Source organism: Myotis davidii, unplaced genomic scaffold (genome assembly GCF_000327345.1).
Source record: "Myotis davidii unplaced genomic scaffold, ASM32734v1 scaffold18, whole genome shotgun sequence".
Lineage (NCBI taxonomy): Eukaryota > Metazoa > Chordata > Mammalia > Chiroptera > Vespertilionidae > Myotis > Myotis davidii.
This window is the reverse complement of record NW_006292696.1, coordinates 204,022-223,043: the sequence shown is the minus strand read 5'-3', so window position 1 is coordinate 223,043 and position 19,022 is coordinate 204,022. Positions and strand designations below refer to the sequence as shown.

General features: G+C 41.0%; 1 protein-coding gene across 3 annotated transcripts in view; it reads left to right on the top strand.

The window, feature by feature from the left end:
- The first annotated feature begins 14,145 nt into the window (after positions 1–14,145).
- Positions 14,146–19,022, top strand: part of HTR4 (5-hydroxytryptamine receptor 4) — a 122,846-nt gene continuing 117,969 nt past the window's right edge. For 2 of the 3 annotated variants that reach the window (XM_015565604.1, XM_015565602.1), the window contains exon 1: positions 14,146–14,389. In XM_015565604.1, the coding sequence (XP_015421090.1) occupies positions 14,364–14,389 (26 nt within the window). In that variant the 5' untranslated portion in view covers positions 14,146–14,363. The remainder of the gene's footprint in view (positions 14,390–19,022) is intronic. The other variant, XM_015565603.1, reaches the window with a different exon arrangement.

Sequence of the window (19,022 nt, the reverse complement as noted above, 5' to 3'; positions counted from 1 at the left end):
AAAGAGAGAGAAACATCGATGTGAGAGAAACACATCGATTGGTTGCTTCGCACTGCATGAGCCCTGACCAAGGCATTTGCGGGGGAGGAGCCTGCAACCAAGGTACATATCCTTGACCCAAATCAAACCCGGGACCCTTTGGTCCGCAGGCCAATGCTCTATCCACTGAGCCAAACTGGCTAGGGTTGGAGTGGTACATTTCTTAATGAACCTACATTAACATGTTAATATCACTCAAAGTCCACAACTTGTCATGGCCTGCCTGGCTCAGTGGTTGGAGCATAGGCCTGCATCCCAGAGGCTTGCAGGTTTGATTCTCGGGTCAAGGACACATACCTTGGTTGCAGGTCTGATCCCTTCCCCCCCATTCAGTGTGTGGGCAGGAGGCAACCAATCATTGTGTCTCTGTCACATTGATATTTCTCTTTTTCTTCTCTCTCTCTCTCTCCCCACCATCCCACCTTCCTCCCTATCTCCCACTCTGTCTAATAAATCATTGGGAAAAATATTCTAACTCTTCAGGTGAGGATTTTTTTAAAAGCCCACAACCTACATTAGGATTCACTCTTGGTGTTGTCCTACGCATTTTGACAAACATTTAATGACATGTACCATCACTACAATATCATACGGAATAGTTTCTGCCCTAAAGAACCTCTATTCTCCACCTACTTATCAGTCCTCTTTTCTAACCCCTGGAACTCACTGATCTTTTTACTGTCTCCATGGTTTTGCCTTTTCCAGATGTCATATAGTGGGTATCCTACAGTTAATAGCCTTTTCAGAGGGCCCTTTTATGCAGTTGATAATATACATTTAAGTTTTTTCCATGCCTCTTCATGGCTTAATGGCCTGTTCATTTCAGTGTGGAATAATAGTCTATTGTCTGATTGTACTATATAGTTTATCCATTCGCCCACTGAAGGACATCTTGGCTGCTTCCAGGTTTTGCCAACCCATCCTCTTGATGCCCATCCTCCAGATCACCACACATACATCATCAAAACTGCCCGACATCTGACTGACCACTGTCCTGGACCAATCCTAGGGCTAAGAATGCAGAACTTATTATTCTCAAGATCATACTTTTTACTCTAAGAACACTCAACTTTTCTTTCTTCTTTAGAACACTTCTGGGCTAGTTGTGTGTTTCTGGTTTGCAAACCTTAAGACCCTTGAATAAATCTATCATGAATTTCGAGCCAAAGCCTCCAGATTGCTTTTGAGTTCACTCAACAGCTGCTATAGACATCCATGTAGAGTGTTTTGTGTGGACATTATTTTCAATTTGTCTGAGTAAATACCAAGGAACGCAATTGCTATATCCTGTGGCACGAGTATGTTTAGGTTTTCAAGAAACTGCCAAACTGTCTTCCAAACTGGCAGCAAAATTTAGCATTCTCACCAGCAACAAACAAGTTTCTGTTGCTCCACATCCTCCACAGCATTTGATGTTATCAGTGTTCTGGGTTTTTGCCATTCTAGTAGGCATGTAGTGGTATCTCATTATTATTTTAATTTCCATAGTGACATACCATATTATTGCTGGATTTTTATATCTTCACTCAGTCTGAAAATCCTCTATTTTTTTTAATTGTGGTAAAATACACATAACACATCTTAACCATTTATAAATGTACAGTTTAGTTGTGTTACATACATTCACATTGTGGTACAACCAATCTCCAGAACTTTTATATCTGTGAAATAACACCTTCTAATTTCCCATTCTCCACGGCTCCTGGAAACCACCATTTTACTTTCTGTATCTATAATTTTGGCTATTCTAGATACCTCATATAAATGAAATTTAGAGTATTTTTTAAAATATTTATTGTTGAGGTTATTACAGATTTCCCTCTTCTCCCCCCCCCCTCCCCGCATTGCCCCCCTCCACTCAGTTCCTGCCCTGCCCCAGGCCTTCACCACCCTATTGTCTGTGTCCATAGGTAATGCATATATGCATATAAGATCTTTGAATCTCTTCCCACCTCACACACCCCTTCCCTCTGAGAATCGTCAGTCTGTTCCATTTCCATGCCTCTGGTTCTATTTTATTCACCAGTTTATTCTGTTTATTAGATTTCTTATTTATTTTGATTTTTTACATTCAATTGTTCTAGGTATGTATTTGTTGCCATTTTGTTGTCATTTTTTAATCTTTTTCTTCTTCCTCTTCTTAAAGAATACCCTTCAATGTTTTATATAATATTGGTTTGGTGATGATGAACTCCTTTAGCTTTTTGTTGTCTGTGAAGCTCTTTATCTGACCTTCAATTCTAAATGATAGTTTTTCTGGGTAGAATTTTGGCTGTAGGTCCTTGCTATTCATCACTTTGAATATTTCCTTTTACTCCCTTCTGGCCTGCATAGTTTCTGTTAACTCATTTGACAGTCATATGAGCATTCACTTGTAGTTAACTAACTGCTTTTCTCTTGCTGCTTTTAAGATTCTCTCTTTGTCTATAGCCCTTGGCATTCTAATTATGATGTGTCTTGGTGTGGTCCTCTTTGGATTCCTTTTCTTTGGAACTCTGTGCTTCCTGGACTTGAAGATCTATTTCTTTCACCAGGTTGGGGAAGTTTTCTATCACTATTTCTTCAAATAGGTTTTCAATATCTTGCTCTCTCTCTTCTTCTGGCACCCCCATGATACGAAGGTTGATATGCTGGAAGTTGTCCCAGAGGAGGCGGGGTCTTAGGAAATCACCAGGGCAGAGCAAACAGAAATGGTTGCCAGTCAGCCCTGAGACCCACGGGGGAGGTCCTAGCATAGGAACAAGGATCACTGTGAGCACCTCCATCTGGAAGAAAGCCAGACAATCCAGTTCCTCCTGGTATGTGTCTGTATCCCCCAGAGTCTCACCCTGGTGCTGGAGCTCAGAGAAAGTGGGACCCTGTAAGTTCAGTTCGTGGTTCCGGCCTTTTCAGAGGAACGACTGATTCTCCAGCAGCCTCTGTGTCACTGAGCCCCAATCTGCACTGGTTTTTACAGCCTGTAGTTCTTACTGTCCGTAGGGACTTCTTATCCCAGCTCTAGGACCCTGGAGGGGTCTGGTGTGGGGCTGGGACCCCTTGCTCTTGACAGGCAGCCTCCGTAGCAGCCGTGAGTTTCTCAGCCCCAGTCCGCCCTGGTGTTTACTGCCCGTAGGGACTTCTTCCCAGCTCTGGGGCCCTGGGCTGGGGGTCTGGTGAGGGGCTGGGACTCCTTGCTTCTCAGGCGGCTCCGGCAGAGATGATCTCCCTCCCAATTAAAAAAGCGGCCCACGTGGGTGCCGGGCCAGCCCATTCTGTACCTCCACACCTCCTACCAGTCTCAGTGTGCTTTCTTCTTTACTTCTCTAGTTGTAGGACTTCCATTCAGCCAATTTTCCAGCAGTTCTGGATGATGGTTGTTCTGTATTTGAGTTGTAATTTTGATGTGGCTGTGGGAGGCGGTAGTACAAGCATTTACGAACGCCACCATCTTCAAAATTATCTATCTGACATAGATAATTTTACAAAACTAATATAATCTCTCTTCCATTTCAACATTTAAAAATAATTTATGGAAATGACAGGCTGGGAAATTACCATTTGAGATAACATTTTATAAGTTCCCAGGGCTTTCACATATGTTATCTTATCTGAACTTCACGAGGAATAGCAGATCTGTAAGACAGGTGGGCTGGATATCTTAACCACATTGAGCAGCTGGAGACCTGTGGTTTATGGAAGCAAAATGAGGAACCTAGAGTCACATGGTGCTAAGAGCAAATTGGGCCTTGGTGAAAAAAAAAAAAAAAGTATCTTCCTTCAGTTCCAGAAGATATTCTGTAGGTTTTGAGGAGCCATAGGAATATCTAGTTAATACAATTGCACCGGAAATGTTGAAATAGGAGACTGTTGAGATCTGGATCCTTTACAGCGTGGTTCTCAACCTTGGCTGCACATTAGAATCACCTGGGAATCTTTTTAAAATCCTGATTTCTGGGCCTCATCCTCCCGAAATTCTGTTTCTTTGTTACTAATGTTGTGGCCTCACCCCATAGCAAAGAAACAGAATTTCTGGAAGATGAGGCCCAGAAATCAGGATTTTAAAAAGATTCCCAGGTGATTCTAATGTGCAGCCAAGGTTGAGAACCACTGCTTTACAGCAAGCAGGTCAAACTCAAAGACTAACACAGGCCAAATAAACAAGGTTTAAGTTTATGTGGGCTGCAAAAAAACAAGAATTTCAATTTTCATAGAAACATAGGTTTATTTCTATAGAGACATGCTGAATACAAAGGGCTGAAATAAACGAGTAATCATTAACATAAAATAATAGAACATTTTAATAAAAATTATATTTTCTTGAACAACTTACCAGACACTGAATAACTGCACAAATTAATAAGCGTAATGCACATAAACCTATTTTTCTCATTCTCCGAATGTGAAATATTCCCTGTTGCGCACATCAAACAAGTCAGTACAAGACCAATGACGTGGCAGTCGACTGCTAAAATTTTTGCTGCTAGTATTAGTGGAGAGAAATGGTGTGCTGGCGCATAAGACGCATAAGGGAAACGAATACAACATGATTATAGTAATCAGTCATTAGCGAACATTGTAGTTTGTTATTAATAATTATGTACTAGTATAACAGGATGTAAGAATTAAGTTACACAATTTTTATTAAAATGTTTCTTACATACCGTTATATTGGCTGGGCTGCAACAATATTCATTGTGGGCCACGTGCGGCCCGTGGGCCCCGAGTTTGACATGCTTGCTTTACAGGATAACTTAGTGCTTAAAGTCTGGACTCTGAAGCCACTTCCTGGCATAACCTTGGACAGTGTCTCCTTCCTATGCCTCAGTTTCGTCATCTGTGAAGTGGGGACAGTTGCAGCTCTCCTTCATAGCATGATGTGAAGGCGACAAGAGGTAACATATGTGAAAAGTTTGGTACTTAGCATGTGTCCAACAGATATCAGTTACAGAAATGTGTCACTGTTCTCTCCTGCTTCCTCCCCAGGAATCTTCTCTTGTGTTAAACAGGCCACTTTGTAATCTGTGGGTATAGTTTTCTCCTGTTCCTGAGAGGTTTGTTTGGGAACTGTCAAGAGATTGAGATTGTGGGCAGCAGCCTTTTGGGGTCAACATCTTATTAATCCAGCGAAGATGCAGATTCTGCTCAAGAATTCCCATTTAAGCTGCAAATAGCCTATTGGCCTGCGAGAGAGCACAAGGATGCTTAATTGGATATGATAATCAGCACATGATAATCTGAAGCAGAGTTTTCTGTATAAACTGTTTTCTACTCCAGGAGGCTCAGAGGAAATAGAAAAGAGAGGCCAGAAGAGGTAAAATGCTGGCACAGATTTTTCCCTTGATATGCATAGCAAATTCTGTACTCCAGGTCTCCCAGCCAATGAAGCACTTAAACAGATAGGGGGAACTATTAAAGAGGATTTCAGAAGGATGTGTCCACCTGGGTGGATTGCACTCCCTGCTTGCGGTGTTTCCCAAACTGCTCTCCATGAATCGTTTGCACCAGAATCCCTGGGACATTTATTTGTTAAAATGCAGATTCCTGAACCTGCTGATTCAGAAAATCTGCAGTTTTGCAGGTGACTTTTAGGTATTCTCGTGTTTGAGTACCACTGCTGTTTGTAACAGAATTCTGTAGGGTTCAAAACTTTGAAGACAATTTAGATGGAATGCAAATTTTGGGTTGACCTGTCCCCAGTTCCAGGCCTCTGAAATCAGTGTTGACAAAACTGTTTGTGCATTCTCAGGCTCAGCTCTCAGAGGCCTCTTCTGTAGAGAAGAGGAGTAACTTCTGTAACCCAGCCCAGAGCAGGGGAGATCAGCCCCAGGTGCTTAGCTGCCTTTGTGGAGAAGCAGAGTGGGAACCTCCAGTGCCTGGGGCACTGCCGAGCAGGAGACCGCCTTGTTACAACAGCTGGCCAGCATTATATTGTGAACTCACTGGGCACCTGCTTTATAGGTATTCACTCTCATTGACTTTTTTTGCAATAACCTTGTGAAGTTAGAATTATGCTTATTCCCTTATATAGATGAGGCCACTGAGGCCAAGAAAAGCAAATAGTTTGTCCAAGGGCACACTGATAATTGATAGACCGAGGACTGCTCCCAGGGCTGTGCTTTGAATCAGGGGATGGCACATTTTCTGACCAGACACCTGATTTTCCATGACCAGCAAGCTAAGTGTTTACATATTTTATTTGTTAAAAAAAATCAGAGGAAGAATATTTCATAACAAGTGAAAGCTATATGAGATTCAAATTCGGTGTCCATAAATGCATTTTGCTGGAAAACAGCCATGCTCATTCATTTGCGTATAGTCTGTGGCTGTTTGCACACTGCAACAGCACTTTGGAATAGTTCTGATACTGACCTCATGCTCTGAAAAGCTTAAAACATTTGCTAAATGGCCCTTTGCAGAAAAAAAGTGTGTCAACGTCTGCTTTAACCACAATGCCAGTGCTTCCCAAACTTCAATCATTTCAGTACTTCCTTTGTGATTCATGCCACCGTCTCTTGCCATCAAGAGCATTGTCTGCATAGCACTTTTCTTCAAATCAGTGAGTTTCCCTTAAATAAATTTTATTTTACAAAGAAACAAAAAGGGAAGTGAAAACCAGTACCTACTATAAGCAATAGAAGATAACTGTACAAACAAATGCAACACACACACAAAAAAACTGTGTCTTAGATTTTAGCTAAATAGTTGGAACAGATACTGTCACTGTTCCTCCCATTTTCCTGGAGGTCTCCTCACCATTTGTGTGTAGCATCCTCACTTCCAATGCCAGGGGGGATTCTTATGCTCACTCACACTTGAGGACCACTGCTCTACAATAAAGAGTCGCTTACTTAGTTCTGCTCTCATTGCACTCCTGCGTTTCATCAGAAATTGGAATCCTCCCAGTCTTGCCTCCTCCCCTCAAACGTGACTGACTGAGGGTTTCCCGGCTTCTCTTTGAGCCTCCCACTGAGTCTCCTACTGAGGTAACCTTGTGACAAGTCAATAATTGGGCAGCTCTGCTGTTGGAGGATCTACTTTGAGTCACAAACTCTTTAGACACTCATCTCTCCTTTGAAGACACAAAGACAAGGCCAATGCCTTCTCTAATTATCAAGTAGAACTTTCATACCTCCTCATGTCTGTCACTGGACAGATACTGATCATGCATTGTGTCTCTGCATAGAACCTATAGCGAAATTCAGAGTAAGATGTTCACCAAGTGATCAGAAAAGACAAATATAGAAATAAATACCTCCTGAAACTTCTCTTTTTCTTGGTTATTTTGGGAAAAAAGTGAAAAGCCACTTTGTATCCTAATTGTACAAAGCAGCCTGGTGGTCCCATAAGTACGACTGAACTGGCATCTGTTTGAATTTTCACTTATGGAATTAAAATGGATGGAAGCATGTCCAAACCTATAGAGACTTTTTATAAAAATGTTTGTATGTTGAACAGAGGCTATGCCTGAAAGCAAGATGTCAGCAGCCTGGAAAAATTCTTCTTAGAATGACAGTTTGCAGCTTCTTTTATGCATTTGGAATTAAGGAGGGAACATAAAAAAGAGTCCAGGAAGGTGAGAGGAAATAAAACTGGAATTGGATTACTGGGTAGTTAAGATTCTATGCTCCCTTGAAGGTGGTTTCTCTCCTGAGGGTCTGAAAAGAGACATTTCCAAGGTGTGCCTACCTAGAGACACAGGAACAATGGGCAGGACTTGTTTAAGGCAAAGACAAACCTTTTTAATAAAGAAGTTATATGCCTGGGGTGTGACTCCTCATCATGACCAGCCTAGTTAAGAATTTATGATCAGGTCATCCTGTGAAGTTACTTTTCCTAGAACCCCTTATTGTTCAATCTAAAAGGTTCAAGGAGCAAGACATACAGGCAGTTCCTCTGGAATGGTAGCTCCTACCCCATTTTGAAATGGCTCCATTTATGTCATTTTTCACAGAGCTAACAAAAAATGTAAATTATTGAGACAGCATCCTACAATTGCCAAATACTTTCTGGGAAACAAAGCCCAAGTAAATAGACAAGGAGGGGAATGTATTCTTCTATGTTAGTGAGAATTTGCACAGTTATAATTTTTCAGGCGACCTAAGAGTTGTTTTTACGGTGAAGTTTACAAGGAAATCATGATCACCATGGCATGTAGACTACTGTGGATGTTTGTGTGTTTGATCCTGGTGAGATTGTGTGTTTTTGTGCATATGGCCAATGGTGGGTTAGGGCAATGAGGTAATGAGGTTTACAAGAAGCACCTGAACTCTTATCAAACATCTGGCCTTATTGAGTACACATTACATTGCTCTTACTTTCGACTCACCTGTTCAGAAATGTCTGTGATCAATGCCTGTTGGAGACAGTGTAAGTGAATTGAGCATGAATCCATTTTTTAAAAATTGGAAAATGATTCAAAACACTTTGGGAGTTTTTCCCCTGGGGATATAAAAGAAATAACACGGACTATCACAGTCCTACAATGTTAGCATTGGAAGAAATCCTAGTCACCAAAATCACAGTTCTCATTTACATAGACAGTCTTCCACACTTACCCACATGCTGCCTAAATGCCTCCAATGATGAGAAACTCACCTCTTTGAAATTTCCTTTAACTTCTGCAAAGCTGTTATTGAAATGTCTGCCTTTGCTCACCCTGCCCAACACCCTCTAGCCAAGTCCATGTTACAGTTGGGGAAATTGAGATCCAGATTGGTGACCACACATGTGAAAGGGAGCAGAGTTTGCCACTCTGTCATAACAGTTATTCTAGGTTGACTATTTTTAAGAAGCAACAGACAAAGGAAAAGCTCTGAAAATTGAGTATAAGTTCCCTTTGTAAGAGACATTTATGTTTATAAGGGAAATCTCCATTTGTAAGGGTGTCTCCCTCTTGGTACCAGGAACAGAAGGACGACTCTAAAAGTCCCAAATCTTACCAGTGGAGGAAGAAAGAACTTCATTTGCATAAAGGCCTTACCTTTGTTTACCTTGCTATTTTTGGTAACCCTCCAAAACTGTTCCCAACCCCAACTAACATCTTCTTTTGTCTTTAGCTGGAAATGTTATTTAAGGTGGTGGCTTGGACCATTTGGAGAGTTACTGGGCCTCTCCCATGCTTACAGGAAGTATACATGTTGTTAAACTTGTTTGTCTTTCTCCTGTTTATCAGTCCAGCCTTTTATTACTGGAGGGAAAAGTACTTTCCTCCCCCACACTCGCTTAAGAATGAAAACAGTGAGGTAGTAGCAGGGTTGGGCTGGGAACCCAGGCCCAGTAACTCCTAATCCAGTGCTCCTACTCCATATCAGGCTTTCATCCTCAATTTAGATAAATAATGTTTTACTTATTCCTGACACTTGTCCAACAAAGGTATTGAAATATGCCCTTTGATATAGAAATGTAACCCATGTAGGCATATATGGTCAATAAAGAAGCATGGTCAATCCATGCACAATTATGCATGAATATCCGCTCATGCAGCCAAAAGGGGGGAAAAACACAAAACAAAGTACAGCAAAGCAAACATAGGTTATGATATAGCTCCAGGTTGGTAGATGTTGGTACTGTACCAAACTACACTGAAATTTGACTTCAATAGGTGAGTCCTGTGCTCACACTTCTTATAATAGAGATGCAGCTACACACCTTCTGTTAACCATTAACGACTGTTCCACAGCAATCTTTCCGAGTATTCTGAATCAAAGGACAAGGGTAGAGATGGGGTGCACTTACCTTTTGGATTTGCCCTGTAGATGCATAAACCAGAAAGTTAAGGGCTGGAATAAGCATTGGGTGGCATACATAAGACGGTCTTTTCCTCCTCCTCCTTTTCAAAGGGAAGATCAGAGTCTGATTATATAGAAATCTGATAGGGCTCTTTGTTGCTTAGCTTTACTTTGAATAATTCTAGTGGCTTGAGCTTGTCTAAGCCTTGAAAGTTACTGAGACCTTCATTTGAATTTGACATGGTAGAAGGATTTGACTCCCTTCTCAACCCCTTTTCCAGGACTCCCAGGGCTTTCCATGTTCTTTTTCTAGTTATTATCTAGGATTGTTCTTATGAAGGGGACCAACATGGAGGGTATCACTCCTTGTCCCTTAAACCAGGTTGTTGGATATAGCATGACTATCACTAAGAAGTGCGCGCGCGACACACACACACACACACACACACACACACACACACACACACACACTATGGTTTAATTGAATTCCAAACTGACAACTTTAGAAGTGACACAGCTTGTACCTGAGTGTAGGAGATGCTCTCAGTTGATTTAATTAACTAGGTGGTGTTTTGTTCAGATGCTAGAAATATAAATATGCAAAATAAAAGCGCTGGTTCCTTGCAAGGTCCTCTCACTCTATGCAGTCTTCCTAACAAGAGGTGTTCCTGTAATCGTGCCTCTGATTAGTTATCTCTGGTGAGCAAGGCAGAAAATAGTGGCTGGTGAGCAATTAATCAAATCAGGATCACCAACTTCTCTTTTGTTACTGTTTCTTTCTCTCTGACCAACGCATGCTGTTTCACTGGCTTGCTAAATGGCAGTCATTTTAATTTGTTCATTGGGTTTAGATGAGCAAAATATAACAGCATATATTGCGGTTGTTCAAAACTAAATTAACTGGGCAAATTTGAAGATCTAATTGGTGTTATTAAATGATTCATGACGATTCAAGTCAGCCCCGGTAATGACGACTTTTCATTAGCTAAGCTGTAACATTTTCCACTGGCTGGGCTTGTTGCTGAGCAAGAAGAAAATCTTCCTTCCTCTTAACAGGGATACTAAAGTAGATATATTTTCCTGTTTGGGGTAAAGCATGAGAGCTCCCTCTGTTGGCCTTCTCAACACCCATTTTAATAGAGATTTCCTTCATTAGCTTCCCAGTATGACTAGATGAGGTTTTCCCCATGTTGTAACATTTTCAAATGCATTTCCAGTGAGGTGAGCTTTAGTTAGCTTTAACTGGTTTTCCTTAGTTACAGTTTTTTTTCCCCTTCTAATCTGTATACAAATATAATATTGATTTTCTAGTATATTATACAGGATTTTTTTGGTTGCAGATAATGGCTGGAACCCAAGTAAAACTGGCTTATAGAGGAACAAAAGGAATTTGTTGGCTCATTCAAATATAAACCTGTTTTAAGACACTGCTGAATCTTAAGCCTCAAACTATGTCATCAGGTCACTGTATTCTGTATGCTGCAACTCTGATTTCCTTTGGGTTAGCTTCATTCTCAGGTTCTCCCCAAAAGTGGCAATGATGATCACCAATAACTTCAAACGGAACGTCTGTCAGTTTAGCAACATCAGGGGAAAGAGACTCTGCCTAGCAAAAATCCCAGGTGTAGCTTTTACTAGTCTAGCTGATGAGCTAATTAACTAGCCAGGGAATGGACTCTTCTGATTGGCCAGTCCTGGTCATATGCTTGTGACTAGAGCTAGGCATTGAGGCAGGGGAGGGGTAGTTCTGCAAATGAAAATCAAGGTACTGTTTCCTGAGAAAGAAGGCATCGATGATTACAGCAAGTGTCCACTTTCATCAGGAGATTCCCTTGCTCTTGTGGGAGGAAGTGTGATATGATGAGAAGAACTATGCAAGAGTTTTGGAATTCACAGCCCTGGATTCTATTCCCACTTTGGTCAAGGGTCAGCTGTGAGACTTTGGCAAGTCAATTAACCTCTTTGATCTTTAGTCTCTTCATCTAACAATAGAGATAAAAACTCAGAGGTTGGAAGAGAAGGAAAAGGGATAGTGTTTGGCACTTGTTAACACTTTGTAAAGGGTAACTTAATAAAACGAAATGGTTTCGCATGTTTTAAAATCATAGTATTGTACTCTGGGATGATTCATACATTACCTCCCAGTGAGAAAGTCACAAATTCTCAAACCTCAGTTTCCTCTTTTGCAAAACGAATTAACTACTTAGATGAATCAACAAATATCTGTGAAGAGAATGTATCAGACATTTTTCTAGACACTGAGGCTATATGTAATAGTGATCAAGATATAACTAGGCGCTCTTGAAACATTCTAATGAGAGAGACAGATCACTAATAAAGGAGCAATGAGTATTATATAATTTATGTGCTAGTAAGATAAAATAGAATAGATAAAGAGGATAGCAACTTACAGAAAATGAGGTCTGAAATTTTACTTTGATTATCAAGGAGATTCTGTGGGAAGTGTCGTTTGAGCAGTGTCCCTGAGGCCGTGAAGGAGTGATCCACATGGGAGCATTCTAGGGAGAAGCAACAATAAGTGAAAAAGCCCTGAGGTGAGGGCCTACTTTCATGGTCAAGGAAAATAGCAAAACCCCTGAGCTAGAGGGCAGCTGCGGTAGGCCATCAATAAAGTTGGGATTGGAGAGGAGCTGGGGCCAGATCGTGTCAAGTCTGGTTGGCCATGATATGAGTTTGGATTTTATTCTGTGTGACAGGACACCACTAGAATTTTATGCAGGCAAGAAATGATCTGACTTACATTTTAAAAATATTATTCTGGGTACTGTGGGGAGAAGAGATGACAGTAGAGGAAGCAGGAGACCAGTTAGGAGGGTGGGAAGGTATTCCAGGGAAGGGAGATGGTTGCTTGCTGGGGCCAGGGTGCTGGTTCTGGATGCAATGAGAAATAAACAGGTTAAGAAATCATTTTTAAAACAGAATGAGTTTGCTGATAGTTCGGTTGTAGGAGGTGAGAAAACGAGATAGCTTGGTCTCAGTAACTGGGTAAATGCTGGAACTATTTACTGACTTGGAGAACTCTAGGGAGGAGGAGGTTTCTGTGTTGGGAGTGGGAAACGCTTTTTAGTCATCCAAGTTGTCATGTCTGGTAGGCGATACGAGTCTGGGAAAGGTCAGGAATAGAGCTATCATTTTGGGAGCCTTCAGTGAATAGGTGGTATTTTAGGCCACGGAAATGGATGTGATCACTTCAGGAATGATTTTTAGATGGAGGAGGAAGAAGGATGGAGCCATATCACTTCAGTTGTTAGGGCTTTGTATTTAAGTATTTCAAATAAAAGATTATTCCAAATTCCAAAGTGAAAGAGATAGAAGTAGACAGAGCTACTTAGGAGGTTAAGGTCACGGTCGGTGTTCAGGGACCGACCTGCAGGCTGAGCCTTTCCCACACCTGCCCCAGATCCTGTTAATCTTAGAGGAACAAACATTGTAAAACCCAATGAGATCTGCATCCTTCCCAGCTCTGGTGGTCTGCCGCTCTCCTCTTGGCTGCCAAGCATGTGTGTTTGGTCCACCCCGACCAAAGCATCCCAGGTCCAAGGCCGAGTTTCATGGTTCTGCTATGTAGATAAACAGATTTACAGTTTTATCGTGGTTAGATTTGATTAGAAAACTAGCAGATGGAATTAAAGAATGTCAGAGCGAAGTGAACCCAGATATCATCTCTTCCAATCCTTTCCGCTTTTGAGAAGGGGATGATGAAGCTCAGGACAAGAAAAGGACTTGCTGAGTGTAACCCCAGAAGCCACGGACCAGGCTCTGCCACTGCATCCTCTGATGCACCATGTTGTGGAACAAATGTGTTGAGAATTAGGAATTCTTCTGAATAACAAAACTGTGCAGTCAGTCCAGAGCCTATTTAGTGAGTATCAGTGAGTGTCCATCTGTTAAAGGGCGTAAGCCCTTCTAAGAGACTATGCTGGAGGAACTTTTGATAGTTTGAAAGTCAATTCCCCTTCAACTTAGAGTTCTTAGTCTGGGTTCATGGGTAGGCCTCAAGGAATCATGGGCTCCCCAGAAAGTGTGTATGTATGTGTGTGCACATCTATTGTTTTCTGGGTAGAAGTTCTCAGGAGTTTACTAGTTTTTCGAAGGGATACATGTTTACCCACCCTTGAAAAGGGATTAAGAAAAATCTGAAAATCTTCATAGAACGCAAAGTGACTGACCATTGTAGGCAATGCATTGTTTTAATCATAGCAACATAGCTGCCTATTTGCACTAGCTAGTGGCCTAATGCAGATCTTATAAATGAGCTATTTCTGGAAAGAGCAAAAAATAGCAAATAAACTGATTAACAGTAAAAGAAGTACCTGTATGTTTTAATCTCCAGGAGATTCGTAAAATATAAGAAAACTTTTTACGCACTCAATGGTGTCATACCTCAGTATGCCAATAGCTTTTTGTTGTGGTACTGTTTATTAAATATTTACTGATACTTTTCCAAAGCCTTAATAAACAGGAAGCAATGACTGGCATTTTTTTCCTCTACCAACGACTTGTTATTTTCCTACCTGATCATCTAACTTATTATTTATTCACATTATAGGACCCTGTGGGTACTGAAATCCAACTCACCCATGCCTATTTCCTGTAATGGACGAACTTGATGCTAATGTGAGGTATGTGACAGTCCTGTGTGTATTGTGCTATACATTATGGCCATTTGAACTATGTGGTCTCTGTAAGAGAGCTAATGGGTGTGGATTTTCTTTCATATATAATCATGAGTGTGGTTCTGTTCGGTTATTAGTGTTTTTGTTTTCACTTCTGCTTAAAAGATTAATAAATATGGCTATAAATGTTTCGAGATGCCTATACTAAAAGTCTGCACTAAGGGAGATAGGTTATATGAAAGTAGATACTCATCTCTGTAATAGGAAGAAAGAAGATGTATTTAATAGCATAAAATAACTTTATATCATTTATCTGTACAGCTAAATGTTGAATATACATTTATCTATTTCTAGCAGTTTCTCATTTGCCCATGTCTTTTCAACCAGCTCATTAGATTATGTGACATGACGGTTGCGTGGTATAGTTATATAAATCTAAATGCCTTTTGTTTTGTTTTCCTGCAATTTCCTGCTGCCCTTGGAGATCAAATAATAGAATGGTTCCTGGGGAAGTTATTTCTTTAAGGGCTTGCTGCAGTTTTATTCGGCACAACCAAATAGCGGGAGGAAATTGTATTCAATAAGGCGTAAGTGTTATGGGTTGGCATCTGAGGCTGAAGACTGGCCGGAGATACCGATAGCTGGAAGATGTTCTAAAAAAATGCATTCCCAGAGTAATTGTAGGACAGATTCCTTCCCCTGAGACCTGTGGAAAAGCACATTTCAGGTGCACAATGGGGACACTGGGCCCGTGTGCTGCATGTAGTAGAATGCTGGGACAAAAGAGAGCTGCCTTCACAGAAACACTAGTGTAATGTGACGGGGCTTCCAAAGATGTACTAAACCCGGGAATTCCTTAAGGGTAGAATGTGTCTCACTCATAATCCCTGGCACATGGTGAGTACTTAGTACAGGGTTGTTGATCAGCCCGTCTTTGATGTTACCACACATATTTCAAATGGGGGTGAGTTCCATTACACCTTGATGTGCAAAGGGGCTCTGACTGCTCAGCAATAAAACATTTTACATTCGCAATAGAAGCATCATGGACTTTGTTATTTACCCAGCACACTGACTTGCGGCAGAGCCTTAGGACGAGTGCCACATTTTTTTTCTTTTTTTTAGAGAGGAAGGAAGAGGGAGAAAGAGATAGAAACATCCATGATGAGAGAGAGTCATTGATTGGCTGCCTCCTGCAAGTCCCCCACTGGGGATGGAGCCCACAACCCAGGCATGTGTCATTGTCCAGAATCGAACCTGGGACCTTTCAGTTCACAGGCTGATGCTCTAGCCACTGAGCCAAACCAGCTCGGGCGAGCCTTAGGATTTTAATGCAGATTTTTTAGGTTGGTGTCATGTTTTTAATTTTCATCTAAAAGTTTGTGACATTATTTTTGTCCCAAAAAAGCACAGTGGAATCTAGAGAATTTCAATTTGATTTTAGTTCATCCAGAGGCCAACGTGAGCAATATCAATGGTGAAAAGTTATGAAATTGTTTTAAGTTCTAGACACTTTATCAACCTGCATCTGTTGGTTAAAATGCACTTCTTTTGAGGTAATTCAAATAGTATGCTCCCTAACAGTTGTAGATTTTTAACCTTTATTTATAGCAGCATTGGATTCTAATGGCAGAACACAATTCAATTAAGTGAGCATTAGCCTTGGGCGCTGTCTATCCCGTATTGCTCAGGATACACGATGCTAATCACTCCCCAGAATCTTGTCTGTGGACCATCCTCTCTGTCAGATTCCTCGCCTGATTCCATCAACATGTGCTCATCCTCGCCCACTCCCCAGCTCCACCCACAGTATTGGAAACATGCAAATGCCACAGACTTTCCACCCATTTCTTCCTCAGTCCAGCCTCTGGGGGTGTTCATGATAAAAGATGTATTTTAGGTGCACATTTACCAAATTGTAATGTGTGGCTCTCTGGTGATGCATAATGATTTTAGGTAGTTTATGAACATGTTTTTATTTTAAAATATTTATTTTAAGGTAACAGTTTTATTGTGATGAGTAATACTGTTTTGCACACTTACGGTAGTGACATGGAATTTCCTTTAAAAATACATTTATTTAAAATAAAAAATAAGTGTATTTAAAGAAAATGTTATGTATTTTAAAAAATACTCATTAGCAAATGAATGTGAAAAAAAAATCACAAGAGTAGTATGCAAATGACCAGGGTCTAGAAATGGATATTCCAGTTTATAACGAGATAGAGGAAAGTTTATTACTTTCAGAGCAGAAACCAGAAATTCTTTTTTGGGGTAAGAAAATGTCTTCACTTGGTAAAATGCCTATATAAAGTATGAGCTGAAGGGCCCAAATCCCTGGCACAAGAGAGGAATTTTATTACATGCTCTCAAGATAGGAAAATGAGTGAGCAGGGAGGGAGAAGGTTGAAGAGACAAGGCTCTGAGAAGGAGAGTCTGGGCTCTGCTTGAAAAAAGGTGAATATCCAGTGTCATGGTGGCGGTAGAGGACCCTGGAAGTAGACGGGTTGCATATCTGCATTTGTTGGTTTGTTTTAAATGTGAATGGTGCGTGTGCTGACCTCTTCCAGGATCCAGCTCTTCCATAAAACTTTCTAGCCTGGCTAGCCATTGAGCGTTGAATGTTTATTATGTGTGAGGGCAACAAGAGCTGTAAACTTATCATGCATTATCCTGTTCACTTTTTAAAACAATCCTATGAGGCACGTGCCAGTATTATATTCATTTTATGATGTGTGGTGACCAATGCACAAAGAGATTCAGTAATCTGTTCAAGGTCATATAACCACACTGCCTCCTACTTCACTACAAACATTTTATGTGCATATGTATGGATGTGTGGGTGTGTATGGGTGAGAGGCCCACGTGCCTGTCTGCGTAAATGTTATTTACAAGAGAGAATGCAGAATGGGCACCCAGAAGGCACAGGATGGCAGAAGACTAGATAAACGCCCGGGGAAATTCAGAAATCTGAGCAAAAGTTTTTTATTTCGACCAGCTGTAGAATTGAGAGACTCCAGCCAGTTGTTCCCAGATATCAGGGGTCAGAGAGTTTCTAATCAACATTTAGAACCAAATAAAATGTCTAACATTTAAGCATTTTGTCAGGCCATCACAGCCACTTTTTTTTTGTTGTTGTTCGTTTGGTTTCATTGAATTGAGTTCGCTAATTCAGTTTGATCCTTACTATTATATATCTGTCAGTGTTCTTGGCTACAAGCATCAGAAATGAACTTGCTAACACATTCAAGGGTAATTTTGGAGAAGCTACAATGTATAGGCTCAAAGAATTAAGGAGAAAATGCTAGAGGACAGAGTTTGCAAATAAATAAGAACTTTGGGAATTCTCGTTGAGCTTGGAAGTGGAACAATGACCAACCCCAGGAAGAAGTGGTCAGTACATTTCTGCATTGTGGGTGATGATCAAGGATTTCCTCTTGTATGCTGCTCAAGAGACAGAGTTCTGGGGGATTACATCTGATTGGCCAAGCCAAGTCATGTGACCAGTTGCTGTACACCTTTCCTAAGGGAGGCAGGTACCATGCAGGAAGATGCCATACAAAGGAGGAAAGTTCAATCCTCCAAAGATTTTTTAAGGAGAGGAAATAGAGACTCGGTAACATGTGACCAATGTCCAACTTGTAGCAATTGGATATTTATCTGAGGTATTAGAATAATGTCGCTCCATGTTTGTTGTACATTCATTAAGCATGAAAACTGTGTGTGAGAGGGAGTTAACCTTTTCTTAAGGATCCTGGGGCTAGCCAGAGGATAACCACACAAATAGAATTTAATACAATAACAAAAGAACCCTAGTAATGAGATATACAGTGAGCTATATTCTCTCTGAACTATGGGGTAGGACTTAAAAGAATACTAGGGCTTGATTTTGGAATTCTGAGCTCATTGCTAGCATTTTCCTTGAAGGGCATCCGTTGTAGAGAGTAGGATGTAGGATGGATTGACTCAGGATGAGAAGCCAGCCGTGAATCAGGGCCTGGTTGGAGAGGCAAGTTCTGATGAGTCTCCTCCTTTGGTAAACAGTGTCTTGCAAACTTAAGCAGATAGTAGTCAGCTTTGCAGACAATCTGACACCCACCTGATGTCATTTTTTTGGTCTGTTTGCGTCTTGTTGGGGCTCTGGAGGAGACAACTGCATTTTTTTTGAAGTGATGAAGAAAGGAAAATGGAAACAGTGGCTTTGGTGACTTTTGAGCAGGAACTCTTTGTAGAACATTATCAGCCTGCATTTGGGCAGTGAGCCTGGTTGGACCTTACCCCAGTGCTGTTCCCAAGCCCTCAGTGCTACCGACTACAGCTTATTGCCTGACTTCAGAGATAGCCTTGCTTGCCTTTGTTTTGTTTTGGTTAAAGATCAGATGCTTTCCACTGACAAGTGGTTTTCCTCAGCCTGACAATGATCCCTAAAGGCAATCCAGGTCTCCATCCTTTTCTTCCTGCTGCTTTTTACAGCTAACATGTTTCTGCTTTCTAAGAAATCTTCTATCAATTTCCAGTTCTAGAAAGCACAGGGTTCAGGTAGGCGATAAGTGGAGGAAAGTCCAAATGTATACAGACTCTTTCTTTGACAATTTCTCAGGATAATAGCCCCAGACTCTGAGTGGAGAAAGTTTTCTCT